We start from the raw sequence: 21,445 nt of genomic DNA, 5'->3' as shown, positions 1-21,445 counted from the left end.
TACTGTGCTGTACTGTTCTGTTCCTTACTGTTATGTTCTGTACTGTACTGTTCTGTTCCTTACTGTTACGTACTGTACTGTTCTCTTCCTTACTGTTATGTTCTGCACTGTTATGTTCTGTTCCTTACTGTTCTGTTCTCTTCCTTACTGTTATGTTCTGTACTGTACTGTTCTGTTCCATACTGTTATGTTCTGTTCCTTACTGTTCGGTTCTCTTCCTTACTGTTATGTTCTGTACTGTTCTCTTCCTTACGGTTATGTACTGTACTGTTCTGTTCCTTACTGTTATGCTCTGTACTGTACTGTTCTGTTCCTTACTGTTCTGTTCCGTACCGTTCTGTTCTTTTCTGTACTGTTCTGTTCCTTACTTTAATGTTCTGTACTGTACTGTTCCTTACTGTTATGTCCTGTACTGTTCTGTTCCTTACTGTTATGTTCTGCACTGTACCTTACTGTTATGTTCTCTACTGTACTGTTCTCTTCCTTACTGTTATGTACTGTACTGTTCTGTTCCTTACAGTTATGTTATGCACTGTTATGTTCTGTTCCTTACTGTTCTGTTCTGTACTGTTCTGTTCCTTACAGTTATGTTATGCACTGTTATGTTCTGTTCCTTACTGTTCTGTTCTGTACTGTTCTGTTCCTTACTGTTATGTTCTGTACTGTACCTTACTGTTTTGTTCCTTACTGTTCTCTTCCTTACTGTTATGTACTGTACTGTTCCTTACTGTTATGTTCCTTACTGTTCTCTTCCTTAGTGTTATGTCCTATACTGTTCTGTTCCGTACATTTCTGTTCCGTACCCTTCTGTTCCGTTCCATACTGTTCTGTTCCGTACAGTTCCGTTCCATACTGTTATTTTCCATACTGTTCTCTTCTGTGCTGTTCTGTTCTGTACTGTTATGTTCTGTACTGTTATGTTCTGTACTGTACTGTTCTGTACTGTTCTGTTCCTTACTGTTATGTCCTGTACTGTTGTGTTCTGTACTGTACTGTTCCTTACTGTTATGTCCTGTACTGTACTATACTGTACTGATCTGTACTGTTCTGTACTGTACTGTTCTGTTCCTTACTGTTAAGTTCTGTACTGTACTGTTCTGTTCTGTTCTTTACTGTTATATGCTGTACTGTACTGTTCCTTACTGTACTGTTTCTTACTGTCCTGTATTCTTCTGTACTGTTATGTTCTGTACTGTACTGTTCCTTACTGTTCTGTTCTGTACTGTACTGTTCCTTACTGTTTTGTTTTGTACTGTACTGTGTGTGTGAACATTCCAGTCAGGTCACTCCCAATGCAAACTCTTGGTGGGCAAGCATATATTTCACAAAACACTGCTTCAAATGTGAGAAAACAGGGAAAATACAAACACTGTAAACTATGTAAATGAATACTCCCATTCGATTAGGCTAACGCCATGCCAATATAGTCAGACAGAAGCTTCACGTTAAAAAGAGCCAGCAGGTAAGTGAAATGACTTGTAAAGAGCACTATACTGTATGTACTTCATAATAGTGAGTTGATAACAACACCTTTCCCACAGACAGAGATGGTGTCAGGACATGTAGACATGTGTAATGTTGACACTCACCCAGACAGGACTCCCAGGACCAGGTTGAGCATGAAGAAGGATCCGATGATGATGAGGGGGATGAAGTAGATCCAGTTCCAGGTGTTCCCTGAGGCATCGTTGGCCTGCAGAAACACACACAGAGAGAAGGACGGTTGATATTTATTTACATTAGTGACGGTGCTTTTTGAACATTGTGCTTGGGGAAGAAAAAGAGTAGCAATAAACAATAGCGTTTTCTTTTGGTGTGCTACAAAAATTACAAGATTCTGTTTTATTTTTATTGCTATCAATATGATGACATAATGGGGGGAAAAACTCAACGTAGGTTTTAACTGGGGGCTGAGTGATGACTGACACAGATTAATGACTTTCCTGTGAATGACTTTCCACCTGCAAGCCTTCTCTCTCTCCAGCCGATCCCACTGACCACAACTCCCGACCCCCCCTCTCTTTCTCCTGTTCTCCATGATCCCACTCTATCAGGATGGAAATTCATGGCAATGATGGTAAGAGTAACATAAACACGTTACAAGGTCAGATCTTCTCTTAGGCCATTTCAGTGCAACCCAACGTACTGTATATTGTCTGTAATTGCGAGAGGGACCTGGGGCTGCTGAATCAGCAGATAAAAATACAAATTGCAGACAACCCCTCTCACCCCCTCATTCCACCCACAGCTGTCTCTAAAGCATCCAATCCACTGGATAAACCTCCGCCCTCTTCCTCCCTGTCCATTTAGCTACTGTATGTATGTGTATATTATTTTGTAAGGCAATATTTTTGGCAAGGATGCACAAAAGTAGCATCCTCAGGTAAGCCAAGTTACAGTATTGACTCAGTAATGCAAATACATTTTGTAAGCGTTAAGTTGAGGGATACATTATATGCTCCACAGTATGGGTACAATACACAATGCATGTTGGAGAGTTGCAAGCTGTAAACGTCCTTGGGGCCGAAGCAAGATATTACATTTCTGGTGTATGGAGATCTTTTTCTGCTTGAATTACAACTGTCCCACTGGAAAACTAAAAAAGTCAGAAGAGGGAAAAAGCAAAAGTCTTATTTGGACTTGATCCAGTTTTTTTATATGTCAAGAGGCAAATGTGGCTGTTTCTAAAGTCTGAGAGCCACTACACTACAGTAGAGTAGGTCCACTCCACTCCAAAACCTACCTACTATAAAAGCCAGGTGTTCAGTAAACACTTTCTCAGTTGAGAGACCCTAGATCATGACATTCAGAATGCAAGCCCATAGAGATACTGGTTTAATGTTAAGAGGGCAAATATACAGCAGGAGCCAAAGTCATTGTCTGTGTCCTTCTGTGGTGAATTGGATTTGTATGCCATAGTGACATCCAAATCCTCACTGCAACAATGTTTATTCCGGCATTTCCCTGCTCATAAGACATCTAGGGCCCATATGGTTTTCATGACCCCTGTGAGAGAAGCAGAGAGCCTCAATGGAGGCTCCAAATCAATTATTAAACCTTATCTCAGTATTAAAATATATTTGTTTCTCGATGTCTACGCCACAGTTAAAACTAGATTATTATTTTCTATGTGAGGAAGTCTACTGCTGAGGGCAATTGGGTCGCTGAAAATTGGCTGAGACATTAGCGGAAGATAAATCTTTCTTGGGTGGGTTTTCTTCTTGCCATTAACGGATTGTCAGTTAAATGCTTACACATGCAGAACTCCCTCACAGGCATGTACAGTGCCTTCAGAAAGTATTCACACTCCTTTTTACACATTATGTTGTGTTACAGCCTGAATTTAAAATGTTAAAAGAGTGAAGGAAAAGCAGCCAACAAGTGCTCAGCATATGTTGGAACTCCTTCAAGACTGTTGGGAAAGCATTCCTTATGAAGATGGTTGAGAGAATGCCAAGAGTGTGCAAAGCCGCCATCAAGGCAAAGGGAGGCAACTTTGAAGAATCTAAAATCTAAAATATATTTTGATGTGTTTAACACTTTCTTGGTTAATTCATGATTCCATATGTGTTATTTCATAGTTTTGATGTCTTCACTATTATTCTACAATGTAGAAAATAGTAAAAATTAAGAAAAATCCTTGAAGGAGTAGGTTTGTCCCAACTTCTGACTGGTACTGTACATTGGTTTGAAAATCTATGGCAAGGCTTAAAAATGGATGTCTAGAAATGATGAACAACCAACTTGACAGAGCCTGAATAATTTTTGAAAGAATGGGCCAATATTGTACAATCCAGGTGTGCAAAGCTCTAAGAGACTTACTCAAAAAGACTCACAGTTGTAATCGCTGTCAAAGATGAAACTAACATTGCTTCAGGGGATGAATACTTATCTAATCAAGATATATATTACTGTTTTATTTTCCATTAATTCATGAATTTCTTTGAATTTTTCTCCTTTTTTGACAAAATAGTATTTTGTGTAGATCGTTGACAAAAATTACGGTTCAATACATTTTAATCCCACTTTGTAACACAGCAAAATGTGGAAAAAGACAAGAGGTGTGAATACTTTCTGAAGGCACTGTAGGACAAGCATGCTCCACTGTGAATTACATTGACAGTAGCAACACATGCAGGAAAGACACTATTCTACAGAGAGAAAATACATTCTATATGTACAGTGCCTTCAGAAAGTATTCTTACTCCTTGACTTATTCCACATTTTGTTGTTACAACTTGAATTCAAAATAAATAAATACAAATCTCACCCATGTACACACAATACCCCATAACAACAAAGTGAAAACATGTTTTTAGAAATGTTTGCAAATGTATTGAAAATTAATACAGAAATATCTAATTTTCACAAGTATTCACGCCCCTGAGTCAATAGCAATTACAGCTGTGACTGCTATTAGGTATGTCTATCAGCTTTGCACATCTGGATTTGGGGATTTCCTCCCATTCTTCCTTGCAGATTTTCTCAAGCTCTGTTAAATTAGATGAGGCGTGTCGGTGAACAGCAATCTTGGTCTTTCCACAGAATTTCAATGGAATTCAAGTCTGAGCTTTGGCTTGGCCACTCAAGGACTTTCACATTCTTGTTCTGAAGCCATTCCAGGGTTGCTTTGGCTGTATGCTTGGGGTCATTGACTTGTTGGAACATAAATCTTCCCCCCAGTTTAGGTAAGACATACAAAACCTTGCAGAGGACCTAATCAACTGACAAACTGTTATTCATAAAAAATATATATATAAACTATTGGAACCAAGGCTTAAAAATAACTAATATTGTTACAATATGGAGGGAGTGATGGAACATAACTAATGAAATTACAGTTAACGAAACATTACACTTAATCCAGTATAACCTAATTTACAGAATTTATTATATGAGCGACAACATTCATAAATTCTAAAACACAACGATAGAGTTATGTCTTAAGTGTCAAATGAACAATGACTCAATAATTCAGGCCTTCTGGGAATACTATGAAGTACAAAAGTTATCGGTGGAGTTAGAAAGTTGGCTGTCAGAAGTTTTACAATGTAAATGTACTTTTCATCTGTCTAACTGCATACTATAAAACATGGTATATATGAGGGTGTGGTGAAATACCCAATGGGTTGGACCATACTTTTCTCATCAATCATTTTGGAAAGACAATTACTTAAACTGGAAATCAAAGGATCCTCCATCGTTAAGAGAGTAGAACAATCAAATGCATTATTATTTAAATATTGAAAAGGTGTAGGGGACAGAGAAAAACAGAATAGCACAATTTGAGGCCATATGGGTTAGAGTCTTATAAGCACTGGAAATAGATGTGGTGGGAACATGTGGGTCTGGGCAGGTGTGATGTCGTTGATGTTTGTGAGCGTCTGTCTGTCGTCTGTGTCTGTATATGTTTATATTGTTTGAAAAATAGAAATAAAGTTTTTTGTTGTTGATGGGATTCAAGTCTGGGCTTTGGCTGGGCCACTCAAGGACTTTCACATTCTTGTTCTGATGCCATTCCAGCATTGTTTTGGCTGTATGCTTGGGGTCATTGTCCTGTTGAAATGTAAATATTCACCCCAGTCTAAGGTTGTTTGCACTCTGAAGCAGGTTCTCATCAAGGATTTGCCTTAATTGGCTCCATGTATTGTTCCCTCAATTCTTACCAGTCTCCCAGTTCCTGCCGCTGGAAAGCATCCCTATTGCATGATGCTGCCGCCACCATGCTTCACGGTAGGGATGGTGTTTGATGGGTTATGAGCTGTGCCTGGTTCTCCAGACATAGCGCTTTGCATTCAGGACAAAGAGTTACATTTTTGTCTCATCAGACCACAGAATCGTCTGCCTTATGCTCAGAGTCTTTCACATATCTTTTTGCAAACTTCAGGCATGTGGTAATGTGCCTTTTTCTCAGGATTGGCTTCCGTCTGGCCACTCTCCCATAAAGCCCAGATTGGTGAAGTACTGTTGAGACTGTTGTCCTTCTGGCAGGTTCTCCCATCTCAGCTAAGGAAATATGTAGTAGAGTGGTCATTGGATTCTTACTCACCTCCCCCGCCAAGGTCCTTCTTGCCCGGTTGCTCAGTTTGGTCGGACGGCCAGCTCTAGGTAGTTCCATATTTCTTTCCATTTTCCAATGATGGAAACCACTGTGCTCTTGGAAACTTGAAATACTACAAATTGTTTTATACCCTTCCCCAGATATATGGCTCATCACAATTCTATCTCAGAGATCTACGGACAGTTCCTTGGACTTCATGGTATAGTTTCTGTGTGTAGATAGGTAATAAAAAAAACATATTTCACCCATTTTTAATTCAGGCTGTAACACAACAAAATGTGGAATATCTCAAGGGGTATGAATACTTTCTGAAAGTACTGTATATAAAGGCTTTTCACTTGTTCAAAACTGAATCAAACATCCTCAGATCAGGCTGTACAGTACTGTATGTACTGAACTCCTCCGAATGCACTGCCACTGACTGAATGAGGACAGAGGACATTTGTGCTGGGTTATTGTGGACATGCCTGATGAGAGTATAACATGCTGAGCACACCAAATGAGAAGTCAGGAAGGGGGCAGTAAGGCAGCCATGTACACAGCCTGCTACTGTACTGTAGCACACCGGACAGAGACCGACATTTTACACACTTTCACATTCATCTCATAGGACATAGAAATCCAACCACAAGAAAGACTGCATTGAACCACACTTGTGATAATATCTAATCTCTATATGCAATTATCGATGTGGTAGCAGCAGTCCATTTGGGCTGTTGAATTGGAGTGCGGAGAAAGGAAGGGCTCCAGCCCATGGAGAAGAGCGGAGGCATATTGACCCAAAGTTCTTGTTCAGGATAACATGATTAAGTGGGAGAGAGCAAAGCTAGAGTCTGGCAGGCAGGCTGGAGGAGAGGAGCATTTGTCTCTCATTATCCTCTGGTCTCCTGCAGCAAATGCTCGCATCGCTTCCCCTCCTCCCCATTCTTCTTCATCAGGCCCCCCAGGGAGAGAACAGAAGAGCAGCACAGCATGGCCCGGCCTGGACAGGATGGAAATGCTATCTCATACAGCCTGAGTACTCTGTCTCTCTCTAATACAGGCTACAGGCAAGGAACGGCCTGTACCAGTATTCAGGAGGGACTCCAAGAGCAGATACAGAGGATGGATCATTTTAATTTCACTGTAATTCATTTCAATGTATACGAGCATTGATGTGGAAGTTGTGACTTACATTTCAGCAGTGTTGTGGAAGCTACTCTGAAAATATACTTTACCAAGCTACCAATTACTTCACACTGGAAGAAGTTAAGCTACACTAAAGCTAGCCTTAAGAAACATATTGTTTAGTTAACTAAAGATACTTTGGAAAAGTAGTTCACTACATCCAAACTACCTCGTGAAAATGTATCTAAATCTGAAATGTTATAGACTACAAATTGCAACAACAAATCACTCCGGAGTCAGATGTTAACAGAATGTGTAATATAGCCTATTAAACACAAAAAATACGTTTCAAGTGAGAATTAGACAGGTCTGATGTCGAAAAAGAAAGGAAATTCATGCCTAATTTAACCATATTTTATACTGAACAAAAACATAAATGCAACAATTTCAAAGATTTTACGGAGTTACAGTTCATATAAAGAATACATTTTTATAAATTCATTAGGCCCTAATCTATGGATTTTACATGACTGGGAACATAGATATGCATCTGTTCGTCACAGATACCTTTAAATAAAAGGTAAGGCCTTGAATCAGAAAACCAGTCAGTATCTGGTGTGACCACCATTTGCCACATGCAGCGTGACAGATCTCCTTCGCATAGAGTTGATCAGGCTGTTGATTGTGGCCTGTGGAATGTTGTCTCACTCCTCTTCAATGGCTGTGCGAAGTTGGAACACACTTTTCGAGAATTGGAACATGCTGTCGTACATGCCGCTCCTGAGCATCCCAAACATGCTCAATGGGTGACATGTCTAGTGAGTATGCAGGGCATGGAAGAACTGGGACATTTTCAGCTTCCAGGAATTGTGTACAGATCCTTGTGACATGGGGTTGTGCATATCATGATGAAACATGAGGTGATGGCGGCAGATGAATGGCACGACAATGGGCCTCCAGGATCTCGTCACGGTATCTCTGTGCATTAAAATTACATCAATAAAATGCAATTGTGTTCGTTGTCTGTAGCTTATGCCTGCCCCTACCATAACCCCACCCCCACCATGGGGCACTCTGTTCACAACGCTGAGAAAACTGCTCGCCCACACAACACCATACACGTGGTCTGCTTTTTGTGCGTACGGAACATTTCAGGTATTTTTTATTTCAGCTCATGAAACAGGGGACCAACACCTTACATGTTGCGTTTATATTTGTGTTCAGTGTATTTTACTTATGCAAAAAAGTAGCGTGTAGTTCCAGTAGTTAGCTACACCACTAAATGGCAAAAAAGTTATTAACTACTGAAAACACTACCAAGATTTGAATTTAGTTCAACTACCACCAAGCTACAGCAAAATGTAATGACATGACTAGTTGAACTACATGTAGGTCACTACTCCCAATCATTTCATTTCAGCACCCTGATCTTGTTGTCTTTCTCCCTTTATCTTTTGTTACAGGCTGCTGCTGCTGCACCAATGAATTAACTAACACACCAGTCTCTCTCTGTTGCATGGGGTAATTTAGAATTTCAAAACCATGGACATCAATATAGCCAAGTTGCATTCATTTTCCTTTCCAAGCTTTGCATGCAGTCTCAGAGTATGCTGTTTTATGTCTGTTGAAGAGAGGACATGCCTTTCCTTTACTCTTTATTGTATTGGGGTGGCAGGTAGCCTAGTGTTTAGAGCGTTGGACTAGTAACCGAAAGGATGCAAGATCGAATCCCTGAGCTGACAAGGTAAAAATCTGTCGTTCTGCCCCTGAACAAGGCAGTTAACCCACTGTTCCTAGGCTGTCATTGAAAATAAGAATTTGTTCTTAACTGACTTGCCTAGTTAAATAAAGCTAAAATAAAAATTGCTGCTACACCAGTGATGTAGCTAGCTCAGACAGACTGGGCTCTCTCCTTGTATTGCTGCTGCACCAGTGATGTAGCTAGCTAACCCAGACAGACTGGGCTCTCTCCTTGTATTGCTGCTGCACCAGTGATGTAGCTAGCTAATCCAGACAGACTGGGCTCTCTCCTTGTATTGCTGCTGCACCAGTGATGTAGCTAGCTAACCCAGACAGACTGGGCTCTCTCCTTGTATTCTGCTGCACCAGTGATGTAGCTAGCTAACCAACCCAGACAAGTGTGGCTCTCTCCATTGCATGGAGTCATCATCCATCTCTGCTCCCTGAAACATTTCACGAGTGATTAATCAATACAGCAATAAAGGTACACACATAAAGTTACTATATAATCACATAATACTAGAGATTAAGCTACTTGGTAGACCATTATTTATAATATTCTATTAGCTGGTGACAGATAAACAGAGATTTGAACCTTGGCTTAAAGAAGAGCGGGAATACACAAGTAACAGGAAATATATTTTAAACAAACAAAAAGGGTTCTACAAGCAATTGTTAGAACAACAGGAAAAAGCTTCAAAAGCTTTATCCAAATAGTGCTGAACTCAACTAACAAAATAATAGACAATCTGACCAGAGATATGCAGGACCTTAAGAACCGTTTTCAGTTCTCCCAGGGAGAGGTGGATGTCCTGAAAGAGACTTGTAGCAAGATGACAACAAACTGTAAGTCCTCTTGAGATGACATCAGCACTTACTGTGAATCGTTATTAACAATGACTGGGAAAACAGACTATCTAGAACACAGCTGTCAAACTCCTTCCACGGAGGGACAAATGTCTGTGGGTTTTCGCTCCTCCCTTTTACTTGACTGATGAATTAAGGTCACTAATCAGTAAGGAACTCCCCTCACCTTGTTGTTTAGGTCTGTATTGAAAGGAAAAAACAAAATCCTGTAGACACTAAGCCCTCAATGGAATGAGTTTGACAGCATGATCTAGAAGGACAATCCAGGAGAAATAACATTGTTGTGGATGACATAGCAGAGTCTTCACATGAGAACTGGGCCGAGTGTAGAGAAATTAAGACAAATTATTACTGAAAAGCAGCAGATGGATCATACGAAGATTGAGGTGGAGCACACCCACAGGCTGGAGAACATGTAACCAGCCTAGGTGACAGACCCAGGCTGATAGTGGTCAAGTTCCTCAGGTTAAAAGGACAAGATGGCTGTTCTGTATAGAGCCAAAAACTTAAGAGGAACCAACATCTTCCTCAACATTGACTTCTCTGAAGCTGTGCATCAAAGATGGAAATAAGTTATTCCAGCTACAAAAGCTTCCAGAGCATGGGAACATTGCTTACATCTGCTACGACAGGCTCACTTGTACACCCTCCCTCCCAAAAGCCTCGGAGGTATGAGAGAGCTAATCTTCAGGGTCAGTAGCTTCAGCCGAACATCACACACACACTTACACTTAGAAATAAGGTTCATGAAATCAATAACTTGCTAACGTCGGATAAAATTCATATACTGGCCATCTCTAAAACTAATTTAGATAATTCCTTTGATGATACAGCAGTAGCAAATCAGGGAGGGATATAACATCTACAGAAAAGACAGGAATACCTATGGGGGAGGTGTTGCTGTATATGTTCAGAGCCATATTCCTGTATAGCTTTGAGAGGATCGGTGTTGAAGTGTTGTTGTTGCAGGTTCACCTGCATCCTCTAAAGTCTCTTCTTTTAGGGTGCTTCTATAGGCCACCAAGTGCTAATAGTCAGTATTTGGATAATATCAGTACAATGCATGATAGTGTGTGTGAGGTTAACAGAGAGGTCTATTTTCTGGGTGACATGAACATTGACGGGTTTGCAGCTAGCTGTCCTCTCAAGAGGAAGCTTCTAACTGTGACTGATGTCTGTAATATGACCCAGGTTATCCCCCAACCAACTACAGTTCATACTAATAGTGTTGGATCTGTGACATCCACTTGTATTGATTATATCTTTGCTAATGCTGCAGAGCTTTGCGCCAAAGCAATTTAAGTTTCCATTGGCTGTAGTGACCATAAAATTGTGGCAATAACAAATAACAAGCAAAGCCAAAGTGCCAAAGGTTGGGCCTAAACCAATTCATAAGTGATCATACAAAATGTTTTCTCAGGACTCTTTTGTTGAAGATGTAAATTTTTTTGTTGGTCTGATGTGTATGAGGAATTGAATCCAGATGCAGCACTGAAAGTATTTGTACAATTATTTATCGCAATTGTTGACAAGCATGCACCTGTTAAGAAACAAACTATGATAACTCTTACAGGCCCCTGAATTGCTGACAAATGGAAAGAAAATGTATGGTTCAAATAAATTATGCAAAAGAGGAGGCAAACAAGTCAGGCTGCTCAGCTGTTTGGTTGACATACTGCGATTCAAAATTCAAAAGGCACTTGTACATCTGAGCTATCTTTGCTGCAGGTGCATGGCAACAGCCGAACAAGATGAGAAAAAATAAGAAATCTGCACACTGCTCTTACTAGTATCACCGCTACTCACCAAGCTTTACGCATCGGTCTATACGGCTATCATAAAGTTTGGTGAGGAGCAGTGATACTAACAAGAGCAGTGTGCAGGTTTCCTCTTTTTTCTAATCTTGGTTGACATACTGTGAATTGAAAAGTTGTGACTAAACATAACAAAAAGGAACAAATTATATTTTATATTACCAAATAAAGATAAATGACAAAAATCACAATGGGAAAAGACTTTGAAGTACCTTAAATTATATAATGGGCAGAAAACCCAATTAATCTCCATCGTTCATTGAAGTTGATGGGTAATTTACAATCAAACCTTGCCAATCATTTCAATGACTATTTCACTACTAAAGTGTAAATGACAACATTGAACAATGAACCATCATATTTTTTTTATGAAATATCTAATAATGACAAAGAAGGTTTGCTGTTTTGAGCCACCCCTATTTGCTATACCTTTAACTGAAGCCTAAAGGAATGTGTGTTCCCACAGGTGTGGAATGAAGCTAAAGTAATTCCCTGCCTAAAAATAGTAAAGCACCCTTTGCTGGCTATAACAGCTGCCCAATCAGTCTGCTGCCTGTTTTTAGGAAACTGATGGATAGGATTGTGTTTGACCAAATACAATGCATTTTTTTCAGAGAACAAGTTAACTACTAACTTTCAGCATGTATATAGACTTGTACTGCACTGACTCAGATCATTGGGTAAAATAAATGGATAATCAAACCATAGTTGGAGCTGCATTGTTAGATTGCAGTGCAGCCTTCAATGTTATTGATCCAAAAAAATGTTTAACTCACTTGCTATGGCTTTACATCACCTGCCAACACATGGTTGGAGAGTTATTTATCTATGATCCAGACTTACTAACTCATACGTATGACTTACATATCTCATAATAATCACTTACTATCTCATATTTATGACTTATTATCTCATAATAATGGGAAATCAAATTGTATTTGTCACATGCTTCGTAAACAACAGGTGTAAACTAACAGTGAAATGCTTACTTATGGGTCCTTTTCCAACAATGCAGAGTTAAATATAAAGAAAAAAATAATATTAATTGAAATAGTGACACAAGGAATAAAAACACAGTTAATAATGAATAACAATAATTAATAAAAATGACATGGCTATATACAGGGAGCACCAGTACTGAGTCGATGTGCAGGTGTACGAGGTCATTGAGGTTGCCATGTACATAGAGTAGAGCAACAGGATTGATAATAGACAGTAGCAGCAGTGTACAGTATGTGGTGAAAGTGTGTGTGTTTGTGTGGCGTTAGTGTGCATGTGTGCGCGCATATAATGTGTGTGTGTGTGTGTGTGTGTGTGTGTGTGTGTGTGTGTGTGTGTGTGTGTGTGTGTGTGTGTGTGTGTGTGTGTGTGTGTGTGTGTGTTTGTGCGTGCGTGTATTGGGGTGTCAGTGTAAGTATGTGTGAATGTTTGGGTAGAGTCCAGTGCATGTTAATTCCTGCGTGATGTGGAAACCGAGGAACTGCTCACCCCTTGGTTTCCTGTAGTCTCAAATAAGCTCATTTGTCTTGCTGATGTTGAGGGAGAGGTTGTTGTCCCGGCACCACACTGCCAGGTCTCTGACCTCCTCCCTATAGGTTGCAATAGGTTGTAGGACTTCGGTGATCAGCCCTAACACTGTCGCATCATCAGAAAGCTTGATGATGGTGTTGGAGTCGTGCGTGGCCACGCAGTCGTGGGTAAACAGGGTATACAGTAGGGGACTAAGTACACACCCCTGAGGGGCCCCCATTTTGATTGTCAGTGTGGCAGATGTGTTGTTGCCTAACCTCGCCACCTGGGGGCAGCCCGTCAGGAATTCCAGGATCCAGTTGCAGAGGGAGTTGTTCAGTCCTAGGGTCCTGAGCTTGGTGATGATTTTGGAAGGGACTATGGTGTTGAATGCTAAGCTGTAGTTAATGACATCATTCTTACATAGGTATTCCTTTTATCCAGGTGGGTGATGGCAGTGTGGAGTGCAACAGAAATTCCGTCATCTGTGGATCTGTTAGGGAAGTTTGCAAATTGGAGTGGGTCCAGGGTGTCTGGGATGATGGTGCTGATGTGAAAGAATTTGATGTCCATGGTTTCAAAGAATTTCATGGCTATAGATGTGAGTGCTACAGGGCGATAGTTGATTAGGCAGGTTACCTTGGCGTTTTTGGGCATGGGGACTATGGTGGTCTGCTTGACACAAGTTGGTATTACAGACCGGGTCAGGGATAGGTTGAAAATCTCAGTGAAGACACTTGCCAGCCCGGTCAGCGGATTCTCTGAGTAGGCGTCCTGGTATTCCGTTTGGCCCTGCGGCCATTGTGAATGCCCAGCTAGCACATAATGTTCTGAGAACCATATGTTTCTTAAAGCTTGGTGAGATCGTGGTTGTCCTATGGTTATTTTGAATACTATCTTCCCACAATTTTCTGGGACTGGTGCAGGATAGTTGCATGGCTTTGGAACATTCTCAGCACATTTAAGAAACTTGACAAATAAAAAAAATGTAAATCTTGGTATTTCATTACTTAACAGAACATTTCCTAAAAGTTCCAACATTTTGTGTCAATTCTGGTAATGTTCTAGGAATGTTCTCCAACTGCTGTGACATTGGGAATGTTCTCAAATAGTTCAGAGAACGTTAAGAAACAACGTTCTTCTTTGAGAATGTCAGTAATTAAGCATAGCATTTCTTACTGGTTTCCTCGTGGTTCTATTTAAAGTCATGCTCTCAAATTGTTCTGAGAACATTAAGAGAACCTTCCATAAAAACAACAAGAAACATTTAGTAATGTTCAGAGAACGTTCTAAGAATGTTATTTAAAAAACGTATACATTTTGTTCTCAGCATCAACAAAATTCTATCTTCTATCTTGTTAAGTGTATTCAGGTGTGTTGCTCACGCCCACTAATTGGCCAAACCTGATCTTAACGACTGTTTGTTTCCTTTGAAATGGGGTCTTTTTGAATAGACTAAAATTAACATTTCAAAAAACATTGCATGCTAGCTCCATCCTGGTGGCACATTGGACTAATTCCATGGATAAAGAATAGAAGACCATAGGTTTAAATCTCAGTGATGGCGTGCCACAATAAAAAAAGAAATGTGTTTGCATGATTAATGCCTAAGCAAATTAATATCCATGTATCCTATCTGTGCTTGGAGTTGAAAACTGTTAACATAAGCTAGCAGTGTTTTTAAAAGTCTTACTGAAACATATTCTCAAATAACCAATAATTTCTGTTCTCAGAACGTCAACAAAACCTTCCAGGAAAACCGGTCAGGAAATGTATGGCTTTGTTCCCAGAACTAATGGGAAACCAAATACAGTGAGGGAAAAAAGTATTTGATCCCCTGCTGATTTTGTACATCTGCCCACTGACAAAGAAATGATCAGTCTATCATTTTAATGGTAGGTTTATTTGAACAGTGAGAGACAGAATAACAACAAAAAAATCCAGAAAAACGCATGCCAAAAATGTTATAAATTGATTTGCATTTTAATGAGGGAAATAAGTATTTGACCCCCTCACAATCAGAAAGATTTCTGGCTCGCAGGTGTCTTTTATACAGGTAACGAGCTGAGATTAGGAGCACAATCTTAAAGGGAGTGCTCCTAATCGCAGTTTGTTACCTGTATAAAAGACACCTGTCCACAGAAGCACTCAATCAATCAGATTCCAAACTCTCCACCATGGCCAAGACCAAAGAGCTCTCCAAGGATGTCAGGGACAAGATTGTAGACCTACACAAGGCTGGAATGGGCTACAAGACCATCGCCAAGCAGCTTGGTGAGAAGGTAACAACAGTTGGTGCGATTATTCGCAATTGGAAGAAACACAAAAGAACTGTCAATCTCCCTCGGCCTGGGGCTCCATGCAAGATCTCACCTCGTGGAGTTGCAATGATCATGAGAACGGTGAGGAATCAGCCCAGAACTACACGGGAGGATCTTGTCAATGATCTCAAGGCAGCTGGGACCATAGTCACCAAGAAAACAATTGGTAACACACTACGCCGTGAAGGACTGAAATCCTGCAGCACCCGCAAGGTCCCCCTGCTCAAGAAAGCACATATACATGCCCGTCTGAAGTTTGCCAATGAACATCTGAATGATTCAGAGGACAACTGGGTGAAAGTGTTGTGGTCAGATGAGACCAAAATGGAGCTCTTTGGCATTAACTCAACTCGCCATGTTTGGAGGAGGAGGAATGCTGCCTATGACCCCAAGAACACCATCCCCACCATCAAACATGAAGGTGGAAACATTATGCTTTGGGGGTGTTTTTCTGCTAAGGGGACAGGACAACTTCACCGCATCAAAGGGACGATGGACGGGGCCATGTACCATCAAATCTTGGGTGAGAACCTCCTTCCCTCAGCCAGGGCATTGAAAATGGGTCGTGGATGGGTATTCCAGCATGACAATGACCCAAAACACACGGCCAAGGCAACAAAGGAGTGGCTCAAGAAGAAGCACATTAAGGTCCTGGAGTGGCCTAGCCAGTCTCCAGACCTTAATCCCATAGAAAATCTGTGGAGGGAGCTGAAGGATCGAGTTGCCAAACGTCAGCCTCGAAACCTTAATGACTTGGAGAAGATCTGCAAAGAGGAGTGGGGCAAAATCCCTCCTGAGATGTGTGCAAACCTGGTGGCCAACTACAAGAAACGTCTGACCTCTGTGATTGCCAACAAGGGTTTTGCCACCAAGTACTAAGTCATGTTTTGCAGAGGCGTCAAATACTTATTTCCCTCATTAAAATGCAAATCATTTTATAACATTTTTGACATGCGTTTTTCTGGATTTTGTTGTTGTTATTCTGTCTCTCACTGTTCAAATAAACCTACCATTAAAATTATAGACTGATCATTTCTTTGTCAGTGGGCAAACATACAAAATCAGCAGGGGATCAAATACTTTTTTCCCTCATTATACGTACATTCCCACAACTTCCAAGGAACCAAATATGCTAGCTAAGTGTTAACCTGTTTAAAGGTCTTATTCACATTGGCTACGGAGCATGAGATCACACAGTCATCCGGAACAGCTGGTGCTCTCATGCATGGTTCAGGGTTGCTTGCCTCGAAGCGAGCATAGAAGGCATTTAGCTCATCTGGTAGGCTCGCGTTGCTGAGACACTCAGACTCCACCAGAGTTGGCATAATAGGATTAGCGGGATTTCTTATAAGCGTCTGGATTACTGTCCTTAAAAGCGGCATATCTACCCTTCAACTCAGTGCAGATGTTGTCTGTAATTCAAGGCTTCTGGTTGGGCTATGTACGTACGGTTACTGTGGGGCAGAGTAGTGAGCAGAGCGGAGCAGAGCGAAGAGCGTAGCGTGCCCAATTTGCTTGGAGCGGGAGCGAGATTCCCAAAGGCTGGAGCGTCGTCCTTCTCGCCCGCTCCAATTTCACTTCAGTAGCGCTCCAGTAGCGCTCACTTCACGAGCTCAGGGCATGCCTGCCCCAGCATGCATTTGTAGTTAATTGCGTGCTGCTATAGCCCCTTGCTTTACCTACTGTCATGCAGTTTGCTAAATATTATCAAAAAGAAATTGATAACACAGGTGTTAAACCAAGGTGAGGGAGTGCTGGGATTTAGTGTCCACAATTAAAGAATCATTGTGGAATCTGAATAGACACGCATCTCAAAAGCATGCTATCTGCACATGCTAAAAGAAAGGAAGGAGGTGGGTAGATAACTAAGTGTGTCATTGGAGTATTTATAAACTAAACATCAGATCTCTTAAACGTTTTGTTAATTTCCTTTCTATTATCTATACTATAGGCCATAATTGATTTTGGCCCAATAGGCCTGGCATATTACCACATTCAAGGAGCTTTCCGTTTTGATTGGGTTATTTTGTCTAAAAACCTTAAGGCCTACCTACAGAAATATACAAAAAACAACTCTGCATCTCTGCCCAGCCTGGCAAGAGAGGTCAAAATGGTGTTAAGCATCCTCAGTGGCTCTGCAAGTGTGGAGAGGATATCCTCTGCTGCTGGTCGGCTCTCCATGCACCATCGCATGAGCCTGAAGCCACAGACTGGCCAAACTGTTGTTTCTAAAAATGAAAATGATAAGTCATTTTTAATTTAATTTGTATTTAAATTCTGAGAGCTTTGTGTCCCTACCAGCCTATTGTGTCGCACTTGCAAATGCTTCACAATGTATTTCATTGTAGCTATAGCCTTGAAATCATTTAAATAATATGGTCTAAATACACATTTTTAACGTTCCGTGTCTGGCTCCTGACCTATTTAGAGTGTTTATATGCTATTTAATATGACATGTAGCCTATTTGAAATGATGTTCTTACATTCTCCTTACATTCTCCTTTTCATGTTTATTCAAATACTTTTCATTCAAATCCATATGGTTTGGTTTCAACCAATTGGTAGGTCCAGGTATCACAAAAATAGATGGGTGTTGGTTAAATTGTGATTTTAATGAATGGAGCGCAGAGTGGTTTTTAGTGGAGCAGTAGGAAAGCATATGGTGCACAAGCACCGCTACCATGAGTGATGAGCGGGACTTTCAACAGCTCAACTCCGCTCACATGCTCTGCTGTGGGGATGACATCGTTGATGCACTTGACTGATGTGGTAAACTCCTCAATGTTAGTGGATGAATCCCAAAGCATATTCCAGTCTGTGCTAGCGAAACAGTTTGTAGCTTAGCATCTGCTTCATTGGACCACTTCTGTATTGATCATGTCACTGGTACTTCCTGTTTGAGTTTTTGCTTGTAAGCAGGAAACAGGAGGATAGAATTATGGTTTAATTTGTCAAAGGGAGGGCGAGGGAGGGCCTTGTCTGCATTTCTGTGGGTAATGACTTACTATCTCATAATTATCACTTAGTATCTCATTATTGTGATATAGAATCTCATAACTATGACTTACTATCTCATAATTATGACTTGGTGTCTCATAATAATGACTTACTATCTCATAATAATGACTTACTATCTCATAATTATATCTTACTATCTCAAACTCAGTCAGATGTTTATTTTTTTGGTGGCAGGAACGAGCTTCCATAATTTAGAGAGGACAAATCTGGTGACAGACAGATCTAAACAGAGTGCATCTATCCTCTCTGCTCATGCAGCCTCTTCCCCTCGCTCTGTCTGCATTGTTAACATGGTGTTATCTGTTGCCAGGATTCCATCAGAAGAACTGGAAGAGTGCACGCTTTTTACAGGTGGTTTGGAATCCATGTCTGAGTCACATGGAGGCCAGTGCTGGGCCAGGGCACTCTCTTCTGGGCCAAGTTGCCATCTGACCTTTCCCCGACCTTGCACTGGACCTCACAGAAGCAAAACCAGGAAAACATACAATGGATGGAATTAATTTTATACCCATTTTTCACATGTTGAGCATGTATTTTGTCCTACAAGCCTCACTATGCCTCTATGAGGCTTTGCTGAGAAAAGCTCCACTAAAACATTCTCCTGTCCCCCTGGACATTTCAGGGATAGCACACACATTGCCCCAGTCTCCCCCATTAGGGAGAAGGGAGCAGGCAATAGCATGGTATCACATTACATCAGACTGGAGTGTGTTTATCTGAGAGGGAGCCAGGCCAGTGAACACAGCATAGGCTCTCTCTCTCTCTCACTCTCTCTGCTGCACTGCCCTTTGTTAGGGCCAGAACAGCACTGTGCTACTGCTATTGCATCAGGGACCTTTTACAACTATTTACTACATAGAAAACACACCATTTAGTTTCTGCTCATATCGCTAGTGCACTAAGCTCACAGAGAAGGATATTTCTCACCAGAGGAGCAAAGGAATGAGGGGAAGGGGGAGATTGAATAGAAAGAGAAGGGAACATGAAGACAACAGTGTCCGTAGCTTCTAATTTATGTTAGCTGTAAACACCCATATGATTAGCACCGATTGGGATTGGATGATTGAAACAACACTACTGATGGACACAACTTTAAAGGAATATAACTATTCCAAGATGATCGAACCATAGAGATACAATATAATACTATTTATTTCTGTGGATCGAACATCCAATATGAGCGTTCTCTCCCATGCCATCTGAGTGTCCTATCTGAGACTGAGACATACAGTACATTAGGAGCAGTTATCAGGGCTGATAGATGACAGGGCTGATGAAGAGAACACAGGTCCCTAACGACAGACAGGAAATTAGATGTGACAACGAGGGCTGTCTCTCTGCCCCAACACCTCAAACAGAAACAGCAGCCGTCGTATTTGAGCAGACCTCCTGAGGCCACATTACCAGGCTATCAGTTAGACCAGGCAGAGACAGAGCAGAACAGCCTTATGATGAATAGGATCATCTCAGCATGCCCTCCCTCCCATGCTCAAAGGCTAATTCTGGATTAAAAGACACTCATTCAATGTGATTATTAATCTTGCTAATTGTGACACTATCCGTGTCCGAATACCTATACTTGAATCCTAAATTGTAGGCCGTTTGAGTATGCAAAAAAATACATTTGCAACATTTTGAAAATCGAGTATACTTTAAATGCCAGGATGTCATTCTCATTTTGGCTTTGACAACAGCTGATCAATTAGATATGGGAATGTGCTACCAAAATCAACGAATAGCGGGAAACAATGCAATCAAGCATGAATGTTTGATAGTATGTGAATTTTATACTAATTTTGTCTCTTCATCAAGTAGAATTCGATGCACACTTTTCCACAATGCATTGGAAGAGATGGGCTGCAAGTGATAGACCCTAGTTCATTTCAAGTAGCAAAACAACAAAACTAGGAATACTTAATTGGGAAGATGTCGAATAGCTAAGCTTATGAAAACAGAAGACAGAAGTCTTTTAAACTAAATACTTAACCATCTTTTTACTTCTGAATGTGTCGGGACTGGGGACTCAGGATGTGGCTGCTTTAATGATGTCATGTTATTTAGGCCTTTTGATTTGAACATTTGGATTGTTTAATTTTTAGTTTTGTAGGCTAGGCTACCTATTTAATTTAAGGATCAAGCCTTAGCAGTCATTCTGATCTCTTTCCCAATGATCAATGCTTTAGTTTATTATGTTTCTGTCCAGCGGTTCTGACTTTGTGATGCACACAACTGTCCATGTTGTTCCGTACAATAGCCTTTTGATTTGAACATTTGTAAAGTTTTGGTGTGTGTACTATTCTATTTGATTTAATTAATATGTGTTACAGCACTTTGGTTTCACTGATAAATATTTGTTATCTGTTTCAGTCTTCAGTCCCATATAGCCCATCTAGGATACAGTAGATACAGTAGGCTATGGTATAGGTTGAATGTGATAGTTTGCCTATAACCAGCCCGAATCGGCTTACAACTCCATTCCTATTCTATTCAGAGTTTAGCTAAATTAATAGAATTGGAAATGAGATATTATCAGTCTGGTTACTGCCATGCATGTCTGGTGAATTTGGAAAGATCCACCTGCACTCTGCCCTCCCCACCTACTCAGCCAGTCAGGAGCCGCTACTGCGTTCCGGCCGTGTATGCGACGATGAGTACATAGTATGCAGTTTAAGTATGGCTATTCAGACATGGCCAGTGTCTAATGCTGATGGAGAAAAGGTGGAAAATATGCCCCACAATATTGAACGCAGAGATGGTAATCTGTACTATTACGGAGTGAACCAAGGATCAGATCTATTCAGCAAACTTGATAAGCAGTGTAGAATAATGAGACCTGCTACTGAATCAATAAAAAGTGGATCAACTTGAGGTAGGACACTTCAAGCGAATTAGAGTAACAGCAGACAGAGGAATGTGATTTCAGATAAACCATCATGAAGTCACACAGTTGGTCCCTTTCAGCATTCTGAGCATGTCTCCCCTCCCTCTATTTCAGGGGAGAGAGAGCT

General features: G+C 40.8%; 1 protein-coding gene across 1 annotated transcript in view; it reads right to left on the bottom strand.

Moving 5' to 3' along the window:
• Nucleotides 1–21,445, bottom strand: part of cacna1ba (calcium channel, voltage-dependent, N type, alpha 1B subunit, a) — a 166,166-nt gene that overhangs the window by 85,787 nt on the left and 58,934 nt on the right. The window contains exon 7 of the mRNA XM_045706959.1: nucleotides 1,590–1,693. Coding sequence (XP_045562915.1) covers nucleotides 1,590–1,693 — 104 coding nt within the window. The remainder of the gene's footprint in view (nucleotides 1–1,589; nucleotides 1,694–21,445) is intronic.

This window comes from Salmo salar, chromosome ssa24 (genome assembly GCF_905237065.1).
Source record: "Salmo salar chromosome ssa24, Ssal_v3.1, whole genome shotgun sequence".
NCBI classification, from domain to species: domain Eukaryota; kingdom Metazoa; phylum Chordata; class Actinopteri; order Salmoniformes; family Salmonidae; genus Salmo; species Salmo salar.
The sequence above is the reverse complement of the archived record's forward strand: the minus strand, read 5'-3'. Positions and strand labels throughout refer to the sequence as shown.